The sequence below is a fragment of the Trypanosoma cruzi genome, genomic scaffold, assembly GCF_000209065.1.
Source record: "Trypanosoma cruzi strain CL Brener 1047053517133 genomic scaffold, whole genome shotgun sequence".
In the NCBI taxonomy this organism is placed as follows: Eukaryota; Euglenozoa; class Kinetoplastea; order Trypanosomatida; family Trypanosomatidae; genus Trypanosoma; species Trypanosoma cruzi.
This window is the reverse complement of record NW_001849562.1, coordinates 318,563-337,010: the sequence shown is the minus strand read 5'-3', so window position 1 is coordinate 337,010 and position 18,448 is coordinate 318,563. Positions and strand designations below refer to the sequence as shown.

The following is an 18,448-nucleotide window of genomic DNA, read 5'->3' as shown; positions in this document are numbered from 1 at the left end:
GTACCGCATCGACGCTCCGATGGTGTGGCCTCCACAAAGGCCCTCGTCACTCGAAGAACGCAAAGAACAAACACATCACGCGCAATAATTCTTGCGGCCTCGTTCGAGCTCTGCAGCGTCACCTGGTAGCATGTCCGCACACAGCGGGTAACGCAACTTCCAGTGAGGTAAGCAAAGTTGTCGTCACTCACAAGATCATGGAGGACCTCCAAGCCTTTCAGCTGCAACGCCGCGTCGGCGGTGTTGACGAGAAAGTCATCTACAGCACAAAACAAAGCCTCCCCACAGCGCAGCGCCTGTTTATTTCGCTGATACTGATATAATATAATCGGTGTGTCGTAGGAGATGCGGCAGTCGTGAATCAACTGCTGCAGCACAGACAGGGCGGCCCCCACCACACGAGTCTTTTTAACATAAAACGCGCTGAGAAGAGCAGACAGGACGGGTGCGGCGACAAAGTTGGCACGCCCCTCCTGCGCCACCCGCGCAAGTTCCTCCATCGCCACCAAAGCCTGCTTCAGCGTCTCTCTGAATTCTACATCCATTGTCACGCCACCGCCTGTGGTGCGTCCAATCATTCTAAGAAACGAGTTCAGTGCCTCCAGGGAAAGACTCATCCTCAGCGCTACTCTCCCGTGTGACAAATGAGAAATGAGGCGCTCTCTTCGCCTTGACCTTTCCACCACCACCACCTCCTCCTCCTCCTCCTCTGTGTGTGTGTGTGGTTTTTATTCGGTATTATACGCCCCTTCGCTAACCCACTCACAGACACAAACGGCGCCCATAGAAAAAAAAAACGAGGGAGAGAAAGGAGAAGGCAATGTGTGAAGGGGGCAATAATCCTCCAAGTTGAAACTCACATGTGCGCTCATATCAAGAAGACAATCAAACAAAAAAAAAAAAAAACGGCCCTGGAATGTGAAAGTATATATATATATGTATTTTAATGTATATAGAAGAAAGCCTTTAAAAGTTATATAAAAATAAATAAAAAAGGTTTCTTTAAATTTCAACCGCGTGCAGGCAACGACACCGCTATGTGCATGCGTCGCCAGGGTAGCGCGTCTATCTTCCGTAAAGGAGAGCAAAAAAAGGTGGGAAACGCAGATGAGAGCTGCCCCACCACCAGAAGGAAAAAAAAAGGTGATAAATATGAACGATAATAATAAAAAAAACCACCCGTCTAATTTTGTGAAAGATGGGCGTACTTTGCGAGCAGCTCCATCGTCTTGGCCCACACCTCCTCTTCGAAAGAGTTCTCCTGTTGTGGGGCACATTCCACCCTGCCCGGGATGCGTGGCGTCATTGGTGGCTGCGTAAAGGGTGCCAACGGTAACTGTGACGGAAATGGAGCCGCCGTGACGTGGTTCCCCGATTGCGTGGGTGTTGCGAGGCGCTGACTGGGAAGAGGCGACGCACCCTTCAAAGATGAGGCAACCGAAATCACGTTTGGCATGTAATTTGACTCGTCCAAAACGATGGACTCCGCTGCCTGCACCTGCACAGCTTTCGTGGAGCGTCCGCATGCACGCCGCTCCTCCAAATGACTCAACGTGTCCAGTCGCTGCTGAAGTTCCGCAATGTTTGCGTCGCGAAGCCTGACAAGTTCTTCCGCGCGCTGCACGACGGCCTCCTCAAACTCTAAACTGCGGCGTTGTAGACTCGATTTGAGGCGCAGGCATGTCGTAGCGTGGTCGGAGCGTTCCTCCTCCAGCTGACGGCCCAGTGCCTCCGCCTCCTTCCGGCTGTCAACAAGCAGCGCCGTATATTCCTCAAGGGCCCGCTCATGAATTGTCCCCCTGAGTTCGTCACCCCCGGCTGCAGCAACATGAAAAGCATGAAGCTCATCACGCAATGCACGAATCTCCGCTTCATACTGCCGTGCCGTCCGCATGCGCTGACGCTCACTCAAATTCAGCTCCTCGCGTAGTTCACGACACACCGTCTCGCGCTCCTTGTGTGTGTAACGCAATTCCTCTGTACAGTGTCTAATGTACTCTATGACCACAGATGCGAGGTGGCGTGCCAACATTTCAAAGCCGCGCTGCACCGACTGACGCACCACCGTCGGTACATCGTCGCCCGCCTCCACCTGCAGCAGATCCCTAAGCACCACGTCGACCGCCTCACTTAACAACGCGGCACACTTCTCATTCATCACTGCCACCACACCGGCGATGGCGGTATCAACTCCCGATGGTGTTGAAAATTTAGTGCTTGTTTTCCGTATGTCACCGCTTCCGTTGCCGTTGTTGTTGTCTCCGCCACTGCCAGCCGTGAGTGCAGGTCCGGACAACGTTGCCAGAGCTGCTGGTAGCATGGACAAATCAACACCCTCCAGTGCAATCAATTCACGGAGATTTTTAAGGGCTATTTTGGCCTCTTCCGCCTCCTGCTTATATTTAAGAATCATTGCCTCACTTTGATTGCGATGCGCATGCACAATAACATCCACTTGAGCAAGAACATCATTCATGTAGCGGTCTCGCTCCTCTTTGCTTAATGACCCACCAGAAATAAGTGGAAAACCATCTGTCGCATATGGATAGCCTTCTTCCTTCTCGGCATCCATTTCAACCATGTGGTTGTTGCCACCAACGGCGTCCGCTGGCTGGCGATATGGGCCCATTATGATGCGTCCTTTTTGTTGTCGCTGCTCCTGCTGAAGCTCCTCTTGCAGTTCAATGACTTGTTGGCGAAGCTGTCGGTTCTGTTCCTCTATATCTATGATGTAACCCGTCATTTCTTTTGGCAGTCTCGCCAAAAGAAGGGGCTCCATCGAAATTCCCGTCTCTGCCAGCGCGGCGGCTCGTTTTGCCGCAAGATCATCCTGAATAGCCGACGTTGTATAACCAACACCAGGTGAACCTTGTTGGAGGCGTGAACGCATACGTCGATACGTCAAGAGTTTATCTGTCGGATTGGGCCGCCGCATCGACTGCCCATCACCAACGGCCAGACACGAGTCTTCCAGGTGCGTATTGCTGCCGCTCTCTCCTTTTCTCTCCTCCAGTGGTTTGTTTCTCCCGTAATCCATCAGACATTTGGGCTGCCGCAACGGCAAGCCCGGGGCCGCCTCCGTGATGACAGGCGACGGCTCCCTCGTGCGGGTGCCGCGCAGCGGCGACGGTGGTGCTGGAAGTGGCATCGACAAGAACGGCGTCAGGGGGGCTCCTGTCCAGTAATTTCTAGAGTCCACGCCCACCCACCACGGCAACAGTACACAAGGGCAGCTTGAATGCAGGGACAATAAAAGAGAAGGAAAAAAAACAAGAGGGAACAGGTGAAAGCAGCACACAACAAAAAAGCGAGGAAAAAAGAGACGGCAGAAAAAACAAAAAAAAAGCCCTGTAGAAGAAAAAAAAGACCGTGACAAGCACCCTGCGCGGGGTGGTGGCACAGGAGTAGCGCAGAAAGGGGCTCCATGCCCTTTTCATTCATATGTTCCAGAGTAGAAAAATAAGAGGAATAATAAGAAAAAAGAAAAAGAAAAAAAACGTCAAAAAAGCAAAAGAAAAAAACTGCAGAATGTGTGATGCACGCTGAAGACAAAGAGATCTCCGTCCAGCGGGTAAGCCAGCAAGAATCCGTAGGCCTTGTGTTTTGTTTCGTTTTCTCGAATCCTTTTATTATTTAGAAATTCAGGAAGGAATATTATGCCCTCGCACAGAAGGAAATTCATTTTTCCTCACAAAGAACTGCCCCTTCTGCCCCCCAGTCTCTCTTCATCATACCTACCCTTAGCAGTTTACTCCACGTATTCACGGTTTTTACATCAACGTGCAGCACTTTAATGGCGTCTGTTTCCCGACTCCCAAGAGAGGATTGGGGTGCACGGGTCCCTCTGCACTGGCATCACCTCCAACCGAAGGTCCGGCAGGTGCAACGTCCTTCCGCTGTGAAAAGGATAATACTTGTGATCTCTCTACATGGGGAGCTTCTACGGGAAAAAAAGCTCCGCTGTTGTGTCGACTCACTGTAGTTTCATTTACCGAAGTGGTAGATATTTTCTTTTTTGCTTTTTTGTTGGAGTTTCTAACACCGCCGCCGCCGCTGCCACCGTTGTCGTCCCTGTGGTGGATATTACTGCTTGAAGGAGCAGACACCAGTGTGTCGGTCTGTGCATCCCGAGCCCCATGTGCCGCAGGAGATATGTTCGGTGCAGTGAAAACCTTTTGAACTATCGGCGCAAATTTCACCGGAGGAAAACTTATTGGGACCTCACCTCCAGAAAAAGAAACTCCCGCCTTGTGAGCGTCAGAGGATGACCCTGTCGTCTTGGTCTTGATATTTAACCCTCCACTTCCTGCGCCCTCTCTCAATGATGAAATGCTCATGTCCAGATCGCCTGTCCCACTGGCGTTGAGAAGGAGCGAGTCTTCATGTATTCCGGGCGGATGCACCGCAAATGCATCTTCTGTCCCCACGCTATTCTTGCCTTTGCCATGACGGCCCTTTGCGCTCAAAGAATTCAGGACACGCCCTGCGGCTTTTCGCGGGCGTTTTGTTTTAGGCCCTACGTTGGTCGTTACCCCCGCTTTCTTTGGGGGTTGAATGAGACTACTGTCGTCGTACGGGCCCAAACTCCCTTCGCAATCTCTGGACGTCCCCGCCCCGGCTCGAGACGATGGCCCAGAGGGGGGATGGCGCCGCACCCGCGAAGGGACTGGGCAAACGTCCTCGCATGCTGACCGCTGAGAAGGGCAAATGCCATGCAAATTTTCACGTTCACCCCGACGGTGGCTTGCATTTGAGAAATCACACTTCCTTCTTGCTATCCCACGACGACGCCGGCTTGGTGAAGTTGTGGAGGCCAAATTCGTTGAGCGAGGGTTAGCTCCCCCGAGGCTTTGGAAACCTGAATCGGTCGCCATGCTCCCTGCAGAGTCCAACTCCTCTGTCTGCAGCAATTTCCAATACTCCTCACTCCAGTATTCCTGGTCACTCGTTTCGTGGCCGCCACACTGCAGCTCCTCCGAAATCGCCTCAGCTCCCTCACGTTCTGGTGGGCAAAGGAATTTAGAAGTGGCTGTGGCCAAAAACTCCCGAAAATTGCTTCGGTATGGAGCGATCTCAGCAGAGAGTGTGATGGTTGGGAGTTTGTTATGCGATTCCGACATGTGCTCGAGAGGAATGGCGCCTGCGGCTCGGAAATCAAGAACGGTGGGCGGCTTGTAGATGACATGGGGCGTCGACAACCGAAATTCGCAAAGATACGGAATCGCAGCAATAAGGTCAGAATTGGGTCCCATCTGTGCTGGGTCCACGGTGGGGTAATACGCTGCTTCATTCTGACAATCTGTCATGTGCGAGCAGTGTCACGCATACGCCGCTGCTGGACTGACACCAAACTGCACGTCTTTTCCTGCAGCGCCTCCGTTTGGTAGGCAATAATAATAATAATAAGCCCCAATATTAATTTGCTGAACGTATTTCCGTGGCCCTAACCCCAGACCCTCACACCAGCCCAATGTCCGGTTTCTTCTTCTTTCTTATTTTATTTTTTTCCACAGCCCCTCACTTACTTCACTTTTTTTTTTCTTTCTTTCTTTCTTTCTTGTTGTTGTTGTTTTTGCTTTTTTTTTTTTTTATTTGTTTGTTCTTCTGTTCTTCCAATTGTCTTCTTTTGCTGTTATTGTTGTTGTCTGCGTATTGTTCTAATAATTTTCTCGACTGCTAATAAGATATATATATATATATATATATATAGATAGATAGATAGATAGATATATCTTTGTGTATTTGTGCGTATATATTTATATATGTTATAACCCTTTCTTTTTTTTTTTGTTTTGTTTTTTTGTTTTCCGTGTTGGTTCGCTGCAATATTTCCTGCGCGTCCCAATCTTCGTTTCCTTTTTTTTTTTTTTTTTCTTCTCGTGGTGTTAATTACCGGTTTTTTCTCCAGAGAAGAGCCACGTGGACCGCGTCGTCGGTCCGCCAAGAAGGAAGTGGTCTGTGCACCGCAATGGGTATGCGTGTATGTGTACGTCTATATATATAAGCGCGTGTATATTTGCAGCTATCACGCCTTCACGACGCCACGCAGCCCTCTCCACTCCAGTTGGCCACTGCGGCAGGTCAATCCCTCTAAAAAAAAAAAAAAAAAAAAAAACTGCAAGATGAATGGGGAGCAAAGGAGAGTTTAAAAAAGACAAGAAGTATAAAAAACACTCAAAATTTGCGAGATTCCCGCAGTAAGCGATTTTCCCACCGCAATTTGACGGATGGAATCAAAGGCAGGCGGTGGGAGGGAGGGAGCGGGAGAAAGAAAGCGGGGTGCCTTGAAAAGTCAAAGATTAACACACAAGCACACCTCGGGCGACGCGCACGGAGGGAAATGTAAAGAGACGCCGCAGAAAGAAAGGTGGATAAGAAATATGTTTCTATAAATGCCGCGGCGCCGCACCAGCAGTTCCATCCGCCTATTTATTTATTTTTTTTCTTTTTTTATGCATGTCCCCTTGCAATAGTTATTTCCTCCACACAAATACATATATAAACACACACACATTTGTTGTGTTCCATTTAGATTTTTTTTTGTTTTAATTTGTTTTTGTTTTTGTTTTTTTTTTTTAATCTGAGCGTGTTGGTCCCCTAAGAGCTCCCTTTGCAGCCTCCCACGTATATATTTTGATTTCTTCTGCCCCCATCTTCTCCCCATTTGTGTATGGCTGCTTTTTCCTTAATTTTCTTCCATTTCTTCGAGTATCGTCCTCCTCCCCATTTCGCCGCGACTGTCTGGCCGCACCACGAGCCACGATATCACTTGCGCACATTATCGTGGTATTTGCACGGTCGCTCCCGCCGGCACGGCTTTTTGCTACGCTTAAGAATGACCTCGCAGTAAAGCGGCTCGTACTCCTGCGATACGGTGGCAACGGCGCGTGGTGGCAGCGTTGTCGATGATGCGCCCATCGTACTATGACCCTCTGCGCCACTCCTTACCGACATGGATGGCTCTGACGGCAACTGCTGCTGTTGTGGGGTGAGGCTTCTGCCAGGAAGGGAGACGCTACGCGCCCCGTCATGAAAAATGCCCAGGGAGGCCACTGGTGTGGGCGTGAATTTCATCGCAGTCACGCCGCGCCGCACACTGCCGCCGAATGCGTCTAATGGACTCTTGTCATGTCGCCACGAAGAAATGTGAGCCACTGTGCGGGCAACGTCTTCTTCAAGCTCCTGTTCCTCGCTCCTCAGCGGGTCACCGGAGACGGCAGCGGAGTGAAAAGGGATCAACGGCGGCAGCTGACGACGAAGTGAAGAACGGGAATAATAGGCGTCGGGACCTGGCGGAAGCACATTTTCCCCGCCGTCAAGGCCCCGGCAAAGACCGTACGACGCGTTGCCATTTGGCATGAGGCTACGCAAGTGTGACGCAATCACCTGCACACGCTGAGCGTCTATCGAATGGCAAGACACAGTCTTCTCACACATCTTCAGTGCGTCCGCATAGCGCCGCATAAGGATGTAGAATTCCATCAGCAGCACGTTCGACATGGAGGGGTTTGGGCAACGCCGCAGAATAGACTCAACAACGGTCTCCTCTGGGGTCTGTGGTGCAATGAGTCCGCTCAGCAGCTTCACGCTTTCCGTCTGCAATGCCGCCAAACCAAGAGCGTGGGTCGCTGCATTTCCCCAGACCGTGCCGCGGGACCGCCGGTACAACGCCTCCAGCACCTTGGAGTTGCCACGCCTGTATGCCAAAAAGAGAAGTTTCACAGCCACCGATGGATCCATCTCCCTGGTACTGGAAAGCGTGAGCACAATTCCAGTCAACTGAAATACCAACTCATACGCTCCACTGTACGTCAACCCGTTAATGAGGCCAGGAACAAGGTCCATCAGCGGCGGACACCCAGCACCGTACGCAGCGCCAACATCGACAGGATTCAGGCAATGATCCGCCACAAACGACAGGTAGGCCCAGAAGTCCATGGTGAGCGGCAGACAGAAGGTTTCTAAAAATTCCCCACGAACAGAGTCACGTTGGGCAAACTCATACCGTACCGCCGTCGCCCCCTGTTCCTCCGCCTGCTGCTGTTCCCCTTCTTGCTGTTTCTTTGCATGGCTGCAGTAAAGCACAAGAAGAGCCACTGCTGGAACCATCGTCGTCATCTGCTGAACAACGCTCCTCAACGAACAGAGATCTGAGCAGCTCAGCTGCGAGAGGATGACATCAATGCACATGACTGGTGCCGTGTCAGGAGACCCCCACATGCTCAGTGTCCCCATGGTTGAAACAGACGTCAAATCCATCTCCTGCTCAAACCGAGCGCGCAAATCTGCCTGGCACACGCAAGAAGCGTGTCGTGCCTCCTCTAGTCTAAGTGCCTCACGGAGTGAAACGTCAAGCTTGTCCTCAAACCCCGTGGAGCACATGAGTCGATAGATGGACAGATGGATGTACACAATGTGAAGTCGTTTAATAAGATGCATGGATACACTTTGAGATGTTTGCACCTCATTGTTAAGCTCACGTTCGCGGTGGAGGGTGGCCACCAAAGCGTGCTGCAAGTGAAGCAACTGGGAAAGTGCCTTCTCTGTGGCGTATAAATCAGACACTTTAGCGGCCACTGATTCAAGCTCTTGTACACCCAATTCGCATTTCTCCCGCAGCCCCGCGAGCTCCAGTGGTGCGGCACGGACGACTTGATGACTCAGCAGTCGAGTTTGTAATTCCCCAAAAGTAAGAATACTTGAGTTCTGCCTCAACGACATCATGCTCAGTGGAGACCCACCCAACTCGCTCTGAACAAGCAACTCATACCCACATTGCCTGAACAGGAAACTGTGGATGTATCCACTCCACAGAAGCACGCCGTTTGACCACTCGGTGGCTGGGGATGGTAACTGGTACGGCCCGTTGGGGATATGCACCGCAAGGTTTCTAAAATGAACCGCCTTTGGGGTTTGGAAAAGAATGTGAACCCCACATGTGCGAGTCTCACCAGCCATAAGTGCCCTCACCGAATTCTCCGTCTCCTCTGGGGGAGACAACTGCTCGCTGAAAAACCGCACCGGTTCGGGGTCTTCCCCAGAGACAGGCGGTTGAAACCAATACCCGAATAATGAGAGATCGTTGCACAGTACCCACAAAGTCAATCCACACGCAAAAACGGCTTGCGTCGGAACGGCAGTTGACGAAAGCTGCAGGTGATGACGGCAACACCCCTCCAGAAACCCATCATCATCCTCACGCACCTCAACCAACGCCACGCTGCCGTCGTCCAGTAGAGCAAGCACCTCCAAAGGATGGCGACCACGAGCCACACGCATCACGCGGGCGTCTTCAAAGTCCCACAGCGTATTATGCACCATATGCTCGGCGCCATCACGAACGCATACAAATAATTCGCCCGTTCCAAGAGAATAAACAGCAACATCCTGAGTTCCCACACGAAGGCAAATCACACTGTGGCGTGGTGCCTCCACACTCTTCTTCACGGGAGGCAATTCATGCACCGTCAACACCTGTGAACCTGAGATGAACACAAGTGCCGTCCTCTGATTTCGGCCGGACCCACGACATGCGCAGCAGACCACCACATTTGCCGAATTGTCCGCCGCTGCATCCATCACGTCCCCAATGCCATCCGTGAGTTTTACATCCGCCAACACTGTACCGCTGGCAGAGATTAGAAGCACCCTGCTGTCACGAATACTACGGCGTCGATTTCGCCCTGTAGAAATAGCCAAGATGTTGCCACAAGCGAAAGAAGCCCAATCCACGTGCGTTGTGGTGATACGTCGCAATTCTGTCATCTGAAAGCCAGTTGATCAACTCTCTTCTCTTCGCCGTTCCACCTTAATTCCTTTTTTTATATATTCCTTTTCCCCGCTTTGATTCTTTCCTCCTTCACCACACCGGATGTTCAAGCCACGCGTTGTAATGCAGTGACGTTCTTTTATCCCGTCCTTTCACAGCGTGTGCCTGTCTCTCTCTCTCCCTCTCTCCCCCTGTGTGTGTGTGTGTGTGTGAATGTGTATAGGTGAACTTCCCTTCGGCTGCAGTTATCGATAAAAAGAAAAAAAGGAGTAGTGATTGTAAAATTATTTTTTTTTCTTTTGATAAACAAAACAAAAACGGCCATGCACCGCTCATTCTTCCACAGTACATCGCTTAGCCTTTCGTTATTTGTTGTTGGCATTTCACTCCGGACACGGAGGCGGATGGAAGAACAAAAAAAAAAAAACTCACATGGAGGAGCGGGTCACTCATCGACGAAAGGGCCACTTCTCGGCCAGTCGAAGAAAAAGACGCCCGCAGAGTTGCGCATCGTGCAGCGCGTCGTGTCGCTCGTCCCTTCCCGAAGTGTCAACGCCGCAGAACTGGCACGCACGTGACAAGTCGGCCGCCTGGTGAGAGTACAGTGCCCGAAACATCGACTGTGTGCACGTAAGCGGGGCATATTCATCCCACACCACCCGCCAGCCGGCCCCCGACACCGCACGCTGCAGAAAGGAGGCATCGAAATTCGCGTTGTGGGCAATGACGGGCGGAAGCGTAAGCACACAGCCGGCGGTGGTCGCCGCTGTGCAACGTTTCTTGGCAGACAAATCGCCGGGCTTGGCACGATGGTTTTCCTCCGTCTGCCCCGACTGCGGCAAATTGCCGTCTAGTTGAATGAGAAACGCGGCAAAATCCGAGATGACATCTTCGAGTAGTGGTGCGTCTCGCAGCATTTCAAATGAAAGGCCATGCACCGCCTCCGCCTGGTGACTGCTGGGCTTCGATGGCCGCACAGTGCGGAAAAAAGATCGGGCGCCCAATACCCATTGTTGCAAAGTCGTCCCGTCCCAACGCAGCTCCACCGCACCGATGGAAACAATATCATCACGCTGCGCAGAAAACCCCGTTGTCTCCAGGTCAACGCATATCGCACTCATAAACGCAGGCGGACTTGGATGAAGGATAGTGCGACGCAGTAACGCGGGCTCAATACGGGGTGACTCCGCAGGCCGTACATGTCTAAAGCCGTGGCACACAAGGCAAACCTCCGGCGCCGACGGCCGCTCCTCAGATGAGTCCAGAGACTTTTTCTGCCGCCTTCTCTCCCCTTCAACGAGAGCGTCCCGCCATGACGGTGGAAGCGACAGCACCACGTCGTTGCGGGTGGAAGCCGCTGAGAAAACGCGCTTCCGACCACGTGAAAACAGGGAATCCATTGCCGCTGCTACCCTGTTGTAGAGAACGTGAATAACAAAAATAAAAGGATAACGAGAGAAATATGTGTGTGTGTGTGTGTGTGCGTGCGTATATTATACATGAACGATATAACTGCCCCATATAAATATTTACAGACAGAAGCACATAAAAATAACCGGGCGCGGAGAGATAATAATAAAAAAAGAAAAAGACGGTGATACTTTTACAGGCGCAAAAAGGTTAAGTCAACAATATTGCAACACAAACACAAACACAAACACACACACACAGACAGAAGTAAAAAAAGGGAAAAAAAAAAAAAAAAAAACACCCGGTAGAAAATGAGAGAAAACAAAAGTCGTCGCTCTATTTGCGTGTAAAAATAATGATGCAAGTGCGTCACACACCGGCAGCACACCTCGTTACCCATCCGTGAGGTTCCCTCCAAATCTGTTTTTTTTTTTTTTTTTCTCATCCCCTTCTCTTTCCTTCTCAGTCTAATTCTTCCTTTTTGTCGCCTTTTTCTTTTTGTTTTTATTGTCTGTCTGTTTTTCTTCGTCGCCTGTCCCCACCTTCTTCTCACACGCCCCACTATTTACTTCGCGGCCCCAATTCTACGCATAATGCTACCTACCCTGGCAGAGCAGCACCACTCACCAACCAGCAATGCAGTGACTTCATGTGTTTGCCCTGAATTAAGCGACGGGCATCACCGCCCAGTTTTCCTTCGCCCACCACCACCACCCTCGCAGAGCCGGTTTTGTGCAAGTCTGTGCTCTTGTTCCCCTCTTGTTTCCTCTCTCTCGCCTTCCCCGGTCTCTACTGGAAATCATTCTTTCCATTCGTGTGTGAGGGGAGTGTGCAACCCACTCGCCCCCAGTATTCGATGCTTACAAAATTGTCTCCAGTCGCTTCTTCCAGAACTGCGCCTCAAAAAGACGAGCGCATTGCCCACAGACGCCGATAATCGCCATCCACTGAAGTGTCTTGCGGGTTGAGAGAAGCAGGCACAACATGTCGAGTACAACAAACACAAAGACACCGGAGGTTGGCGTCCCCCCACGCTTTCTCCCGAACCACAACAACAGCAGCAGCGAGACGTGTGAGGGGACGACCGGCATCGCGTAGAAGATAGACCGAATGCACTGCCAGAGCCCGCCCACCGCCGTCTGGCCGGAGGCGTAAGCGTCGTAGATGAGGCAAAGCCACAGCACGCTGAGAACGTAGACTAACACAGGGAAGTAACGGAACTGTCCACGCCCCAGACCCGTAAAGAGTACACCGTCATCTGCTAACAGAAGAAGAAAAAGAGATGTCGCGACGTGTAGCCCAGGCTCACTGCCGTTGCGCCAAATGTTGTGTGTTGTCAGTGCGGACACTGCGATGACGGTGCTGTAGTTCACCAACAGCCCCACCTGCTCCACTAGCTCCAAGGTGAGTGGTAGCGCACAGGGCAAAAGGGACTTGCCGCTCACCCTAAACTTCAGTATGATGGCAATAAAAAGACTCGTGACACCTGCCACGGAGAGTTGACGACTTCTCCCCGCTGTGTAAATCTCCCAAATCAAAGGGGAATTGTCTCCCGCATACTCCTTCAGATTCACGCGTCCCGTTATAACCAACGAGAAGAACATAAAACAAACTGAGACACCGTAAACAATCCACCCCTCATTATAAGACATCTTGCGGTAGTGTGCAACGTCCAGCGTCAGTAATGAGAAGTACACAAAGCCGCACATTCCACAGAAGAGGAGAAGCGTCGGCACTGGAAGCACGTACATGGCGAGTCCAACAGAGAGAAAGACAGTGGTGAAAAACCAATAGAGGGCACGAAAGATAAAGTGCACTGAATTCATCGGAACAAATCTTCCCGCGAGAAGAAGCATCATACCCAAGACGGAGCAATATCGGCTTACATCCTCGTCAACAAAATCAAGATCAAACTCAAATTCAACTTCGTGTTCCGTAATTCTTGTGGGTTGTGTAATGAGAAAAATAATGCCCACCACTAGAGCACCACGCGCCACGGCCCGCAGGGGATACAGGAATGGATGCAAGCTTTCATGACGAGAAAAGAATGGGTGAGATATGAGGCCAAGAAACACAAAAGAGGTCCCTAATATCACGTGAATACTGTTCGAATCGGCGAGACGGGTCTGCGTAAAAAACTCAAACACCGCACGCTGAAAATTTCGTGTTGTGCTTGCCGTCAGTGCCAAAACGCTGAGCACAAATAACGCCGTGAGATGACGGGCGTAGCGATTCTCAAGTTGTCTCCCCTTTTTGAGCTCAAACACCACCAAAACAAAACCCGCAAAAAGCGCCGACCACCAGGTGACCGAAATTTCAATCGCGTGGTAATACCGCTTTTCAGACTCCGACGATTCCGCGAGGTAATATGACCCCGTCACCTCCACCACAAATGTCAGCAGCTTTGCAACGTACGATGCCGCGATGAGGGCGGCCTCGTGTATTCCAAGTGTCTCATTTTTATACAGCCGCGAGGCCAACAGGACACCGACGGCAGTTGTGAATAACACCAGCACCGCGGGATAGACATTCTCCTCCTTCTGAGAGTACAGCACGTGTTCCACCCATGCCACCTGCAAAGAGTGGACAAATAAGGCAATGAAAAACGGGAATTTGTTCGTTGAGAATGACAAGGTAAACGCGACGCAACTGAGCAAGTAGCACCATAGTACACTCATCGCCAACACAGGTGTTGGAACGGTCAGGGACTCCCCAAGTACATGCAAATCTACAACAATAAACGAAAACGTGCGGTACATCCACCACATAAGAAGAAGACTCGAGAAAACGGTGAATGACACCATTGGTCCGCTGTTTGTACGATCCAGCAGAAAAAGGTTGAAGGACGACACACAGAGCACCATGAGAACCATAAAAGCCCCGGGGACGCCCGCACTCAGTGCGAAAAAAACAGACGACAAAGCGGTTGCTCCTACTGAAAATACACGTCGTCTCATATATCGAGAGGAAAGTGTATCTTCCCCCCGCGTGTCTGCATCCAGCAGTTTCTTTATTTGATACCCCGCGTACAATCCCAAGTACATGGCAAAAGCCAAACAGACACCATTAAATGGTGGAGGGACCCCATTAAAAAAAAATCTGTAACGGGAATGAAGTAGGCGATAGATAGACCAATGCAAACTGACTGCCACACTCAAAATGAGAAATGGTTTACGATACATGCTGACAGTCTCTTGTACTCCGAGAGGATCGTACCCAATTCGATCTCGCAAACTCTTTTTCTTTGATATCAGAAACCACAGGCTATGCTTCGGATCCCAGCAGATGTAGGCAACCGGGTCCGCAGATCATGCCAACTGCATTGAGAGTATTGGGCAGCCATGCATCGATAAAACTGCTCTGAAATAAAATATACAGCAAGAACGGGAGGTACACCAACAGCGAAGTAAACGTTATCGCCTCGGCCCTTCCGTTCGCCTGCACCGACTCCACTTCTTCTACCATTTCATTTTCAGGGGCATTGTCATTCTCCTGCCGTAGTCGAACAAGTCTTCGCTGCGTAAGGAAGCTACTTTCCAAGGGGCAATAAAAACTCTTGTGAAGCACACACATGGCTACCATAAACCAGGCAGGAGCGTGCCGGGATCCGACCAAAGCCGTGACGGTAGACAACAAAGAGGGCAATGTAAGAATTGGGGTCACACCAAGCACGCAGCGTTCCATAAAACATATTAGCTCCGGAAAAGAAACTTGCATCCAATGAAAATGCAGAAATGCTGCCATGGCTGCCATAAGGAGTAATCCCAGCAGGCTCAAAAGCATACATAAAGGGCCCACACTTGAAATGGAGGCATGTAAGTTAGACAAAAACAGCGACAATCCAAATAATCCGTTTGTGCCTATGATCGCTATAATGCAACCGCGACGGTAGCCTGCAAAATCCGCCGCATATGTCACAATACACCCCGTCAGAAAAACTGTTAATGCGAAGGGGGACATTAGAGGGATGGCTCCAAAGAGACCCACTGCTAACAGCAAGATTATTCTCCCAACAAATTTGGGTGGCCCCGTCACAAATTCCAAAGAGCCCTCGCACTCTTCCGCCTCCCTCCCAGTCGCCTCTCCAAACATAACATCGGTTTCCATTCTGGCCGTCTGCCTCATTTTCTCACGCTGTGCTTGTTCATGTATCCAGTGCTCTGCCGTGGCCTGAACGGCCTCGTTAGCGTATTCCTCCCGTCGCGTATGCGCCTCCTGAAGAAAAATGGGCGATTCGGAGGGATATTGTGCCGCCACACCCTGAACCCCCGTTTCTGCAAGATACGATCTGCTTTGTGCGGCGCCGTTGTTGCCGGGCGGCAGCGGAAACGTTGGAAACTCTGGTGGTCCCCCGGGTGGGGCCTCACTGGACCACATCTGCCCTAATAAAGTAGTGCCCAACTAATAAAACCCAAATCCTGATTCTTTCCACCCGTATTTTTTTTTTTCCTTGCCTTTTTTTCTTTTGATTTTTCTCTTTTTCCCTTTTGTTGTTGTTGTTGTTGTTCTTTAGTTGCTCTTTTTTTCTTCCACCGCCACCACCAGCAGCTGGGATGGAAATGGGGAGAGGCGACTCTGCTCACTCTTCGGCTAAAGCTGGATAGACAGGAGCAGGAAGAAGAAAAAAAGGAAGAAAAGGAGAGAGAGAGAAAAAAAAAAACAGCAAGGCCAAAGAAAAAAAAAAAAGGAGGAGGGGGGACAGCAAAAAGGAAAAGAAGATAAACGCTTCTTCACACTCTTCGTTCTGTTTTTTCTTTTTTTTGATGTTTTTATTATTTCTCCTTCTTTTCACTCCTCCGGCGCTGTTCTGCCGATTACTCGATTCCCCGTGGCCGCTTTCTTTCCCTTCATTTTATTGGGCGGTTGTTTTTTTTGTTTCCCTCCCACGGTCCGCCCCTGTCCGTCCGCATGCACGGCGGGCCCCCCCATGCATCCCTCTTCATTGCTCTTTTCTCCACGTGGAGTTTGATGCTGGCGCCGTATTTCTCGCATACGCTGCAGTTTTTGAATGGCGTTGATGTCCTCAATCGCGAAAGAAACCATCAGGCGTCGCCTGTCCCCAAAGATGGTAGGGTTGTTGTTAATCGTGCGCAGTGCATGCAGGGCTATTGGGTGATTGACAAACTCAATGAAGGCGTATCCTCTTGAGGTGCCGGCGGAGTCCTTTACCAGCTTAACGTTTTTGATTGGGCCATACTTGCCCCACTTGTCCTTGTCCATATGCTCCTTGTTTTCCTTGAGAAAGGAGCGCACTGGGGCGGCGAATATGGCCCGCACCTCCTTCTCCAACATGGTGCGCGGCAAGTTGCGCACATTCAAGCGGGTGGTGCTCACAAAAAGGTTGCTGTTGCGTAGCTGTTCCTTGCGGGCCTCGTAGTCTTGTTGAATCATGGTAAGATATTGTGGATGCAGGCCGCGAGCAGCGGGAGTATCCGGAAGAATTAGTCCCTCCCGAAGCAGGTATAAGTGACGCGGGTCATCGGCAGCTACTTTTGTCCGCTTTTTCTTTTTCTGCAGTGCCGCGGAGGTCTCCTGTGAGTCGGTTCTCGAAAGCACGCGATGTACCGTGAAGCGTGTCTCGCGGATATTCAAAAACGGATCACGGAACATGCACGCATCGGTGCGAAGTTTGAACCGCATGCGTTTCGCCTGGCAGTGCGAGAGGTCCGTCGTCTTTTCCTGCCATTCCTCCCGGTTGGCGGCGGCAAGCTCGCGGGTGTTCTGCTGTGCATGTTCAAATATCTTGTCGGCCAACTCGACGGAGCCGCAGTGAACAAACCCCGTTCCCGCCAGTGTTTTGGTCGCCCTGTTGCGCACAAGCAGCACACGACGCACCTTCCCAAAGCGGGACTCAAAAAACTTCATCATCTCCTCTTCGGACGTGTCTAATGGAAGTCGCTTAAGAAACAGTTGTGTCTCAAGCGGGTCCCGCTGGTTCATGCGCTCCTGTTTCTCCTCATCCACGTCACTTTGCACCTCCCCATCATTATCATTGTCACCATCACCATCAGCAGCAGCAGCATCGCCGTCGACATCAGCGTCACGTGAGCGCTTTCTTTTGTTTTTCCCGAAGGGCTCCCCTTTCTTCCCACTGGTGCCGGGGCCAACGTATGCCCTCGCTAAGGCGGCCTTCCAGTTTGGCCTCTTCTTCTCCAGCCTGCGCCGTAGCTGCTTTCGGATACGCTGATGTGCCTTTTTCTTTCGAAGGGCGGAGGGTGTTGGCTTCCGCTTCACCACACCCGTACCCATCCTGTACAAAAACTGAAATGAGCAGAGAAGCCAGCAAATAAATAAATGAATATAAATAAGAGGAAGGCGCACAATAAAAGAAAAATATGTGGAAATAAAAGAAAACACGAGGTCGGTGTCAGCACGGCAAGAGAAAACACGGGGCACAAAATCTTACGAATTCATCTGCTATCGTATGTAACAGCCGCCTCTACACACACACACACAAGAGGAAACACAAACATACATCTCTATGTGTTACCGTGCGTAAGGTATTTCCATCCATCATTTGTGTGTGTGTGTATTTATTCCCACTGGGCTGTCAGCAACAACAAAATATATATGTAAAGAGGGGTGAGTCACATCTCTGCCAGACGGGACAACTTCTGAATGCGATTCAGTAACAAGTCACCATTCTTGACAATGCGGTGATAGTCAAAATTCGTCGTATCTCCCCTGTACGTAGTGATGCTATCCGAGACACGGTCCATTTTACATGCAATACGCTCATTCGAGATGAGCGTTCCCAACATGCTATCCAGCACCGGTGGGGGAATGCCAAAGGCTGCGCTCATCGAATTCAACGTGACGCTGCTATAGGAATCCAGAAACTGCGTGAATACCAGCACTCGCACCTCACGAAAAAAGTAGTTCACGTGCTGAGAAAGGTAAACAATGCCTCGCAGATGCTGGCAAACCGTGTCGAGTGCAGAGAACACTTCCTTGTAGCGACAATTATAAATGACTGTGATAAGATGAAAAACATCCTTGATATTGGCGCTCCGCACCTCCGGGCTATCCAAAATCTGCTGCTTCAACTCGGAGCGACTCAGAACCGGCAGGCTTGCGACAACAGTGATGAGGATGAACTCATTGAAATCCATCAGCTCACTGGAGGCAAAGGTGGAAATGGAGTCAAGCAGAAGCTCAGAGCCTCGCTTAAAGTCGCGGATAAAGACATGGTAGATGCCCTCGTACACTTTGAGGCGGTTGCGTCGCTCCCAGTCGCCATCCTTCATTTAGCGATGCGCATCACGGACA

General features: G+C 50.7%; 6 protein-coding genes and 2 pseudogenes across 6 annotated transcripts, besides 19 other annotated features; all 8 read right to left on the bottom strand.

The window, feature by feature from the left end:
* Positions 1–617, bottom strand: Tc00.1047053507037.89 (hypothetical protein, conserved; the record flags this gene model as incomplete). Its single annotated transcript, XM_804167.1, has 1 exon — positions 1–617. A coding segment is annotated over one exon (617 nt), but the record flags the coding sequence as incomplete, so codon positions are not given.
* Positions 1–18,448: a sequence feature (heterozygous, Esmeraldo-like haplotype).
* Positions 966–995: a sequence feature (AT_rich).
* On the bottom strand, positions 1,184–3,148 carry Tc00.1047053507037.80 (hypothetical protein, conserved; the record flags this gene model as incomplete). Its single annotated transcript, XM_804166.1, has 1 exon — positions 1,184–3,148. The coding sequence occupies one exon, from the start codon at positions 3,146–3,148 to the stop codon at positions 1,184–1,186; it is 1,965 nt and encodes a 654-aa protein (XP_809259.1).
* Positions 3,454–3,521: a sequence feature (T-rich).
* Positions 3,771–5,306, bottom strand: Tc00.1047053507037.70 (hypothetical protein, conserved; the record flags this gene model as incomplete). Its single annotated transcript, XM_804165.1, has 1 exon — positions 3,771–5,306. The coding sequence occupies one exon, from the start codon at positions 5,304–5,306 to the stop codon at positions 3,771–3,773; it is 1,536 nt and encodes a 511-aa protein (XP_809258.1).
* Positions 5,531–5,598: a sequence feature (A-rich).
* Positions 5,685–5,764: a microsatellite.
* Positions 5,775–5,807: a microsatellite.
* Positions 6,093–6,115: a microsatellite.
* Positions 6,427–6,454: a sequence feature (AT_rich).
* Positions 6,534–6,576: a sequence feature (A-rich).
* On the bottom strand, positions 6,766–9,765 carry Tc00.1047053507037.60 (hypothetical protein, conserved; the record flags this gene model as incomplete). Its single annotated transcript, XM_804164.1, has 1 exon — positions 6,766–9,765. One exon carries the CDS (start codon positions 9,763–9,765, stop codon positions 6,766–6,768), a length of 3,000 nt encoding a protein of 999 aa, XP_809257.1.
* Positions 9,962–9,988: a microsatellite.
* Positions 10,219–11,169, bottom strand: Tc00.1047053507037.50 (exonuclease, putative; the record flags this gene model as incomplete). The annotated part of the gene is made up of 1 exon (XM_804163.1): positions 10,219–11,169. One exon carries the CDS (start codon positions 11,167–11,169, stop codon positions 10,219–10,221), a length of 951 nt encoding a protein of 316 aa, XP_809256.1.
* Positions 11,233–11,259: a microsatellite.
* Positions 11,409–11,443: a microsatellite.
* Positions 11,449–11,477: a microsatellite.
* Positions 11,603–11,705: a sequence feature (A-rich).
* Positions 12,040–15,558, bottom strand: Tc00.1047053507037.40 (annotated as a pseudogene).
* Positions 15,617–15,666: a sequence feature (A-rich).
* Positions 15,667–15,686: a microsatellite.
* Positions 15,687–15,708: a sequence feature (A-rich).
* Positions 15,795–15,902: a sequence feature (T-rich).
* On the bottom strand, positions 15,968–17,428 carry Tc00.1047053507037.20 (RNA-binding protein, putative; the record flags this gene model as incomplete). The annotated part of the gene is made up of 1 exon (XM_804162.1): positions 15,968–17,428. The coding sequence occupies one exon, from the start codon at positions 17,426–17,428 to the stop codon at positions 15,968–15,970; it is 1,461 nt and encodes a 486-aa protein (XP_809255.1).
* Positions 17,133–17,223: a microsatellite.
* Tc00.1047053507037.10 lies at positions 17,767–18,448 on the bottom strand (annotated as a pseudogene; the record flags this gene model as incomplete).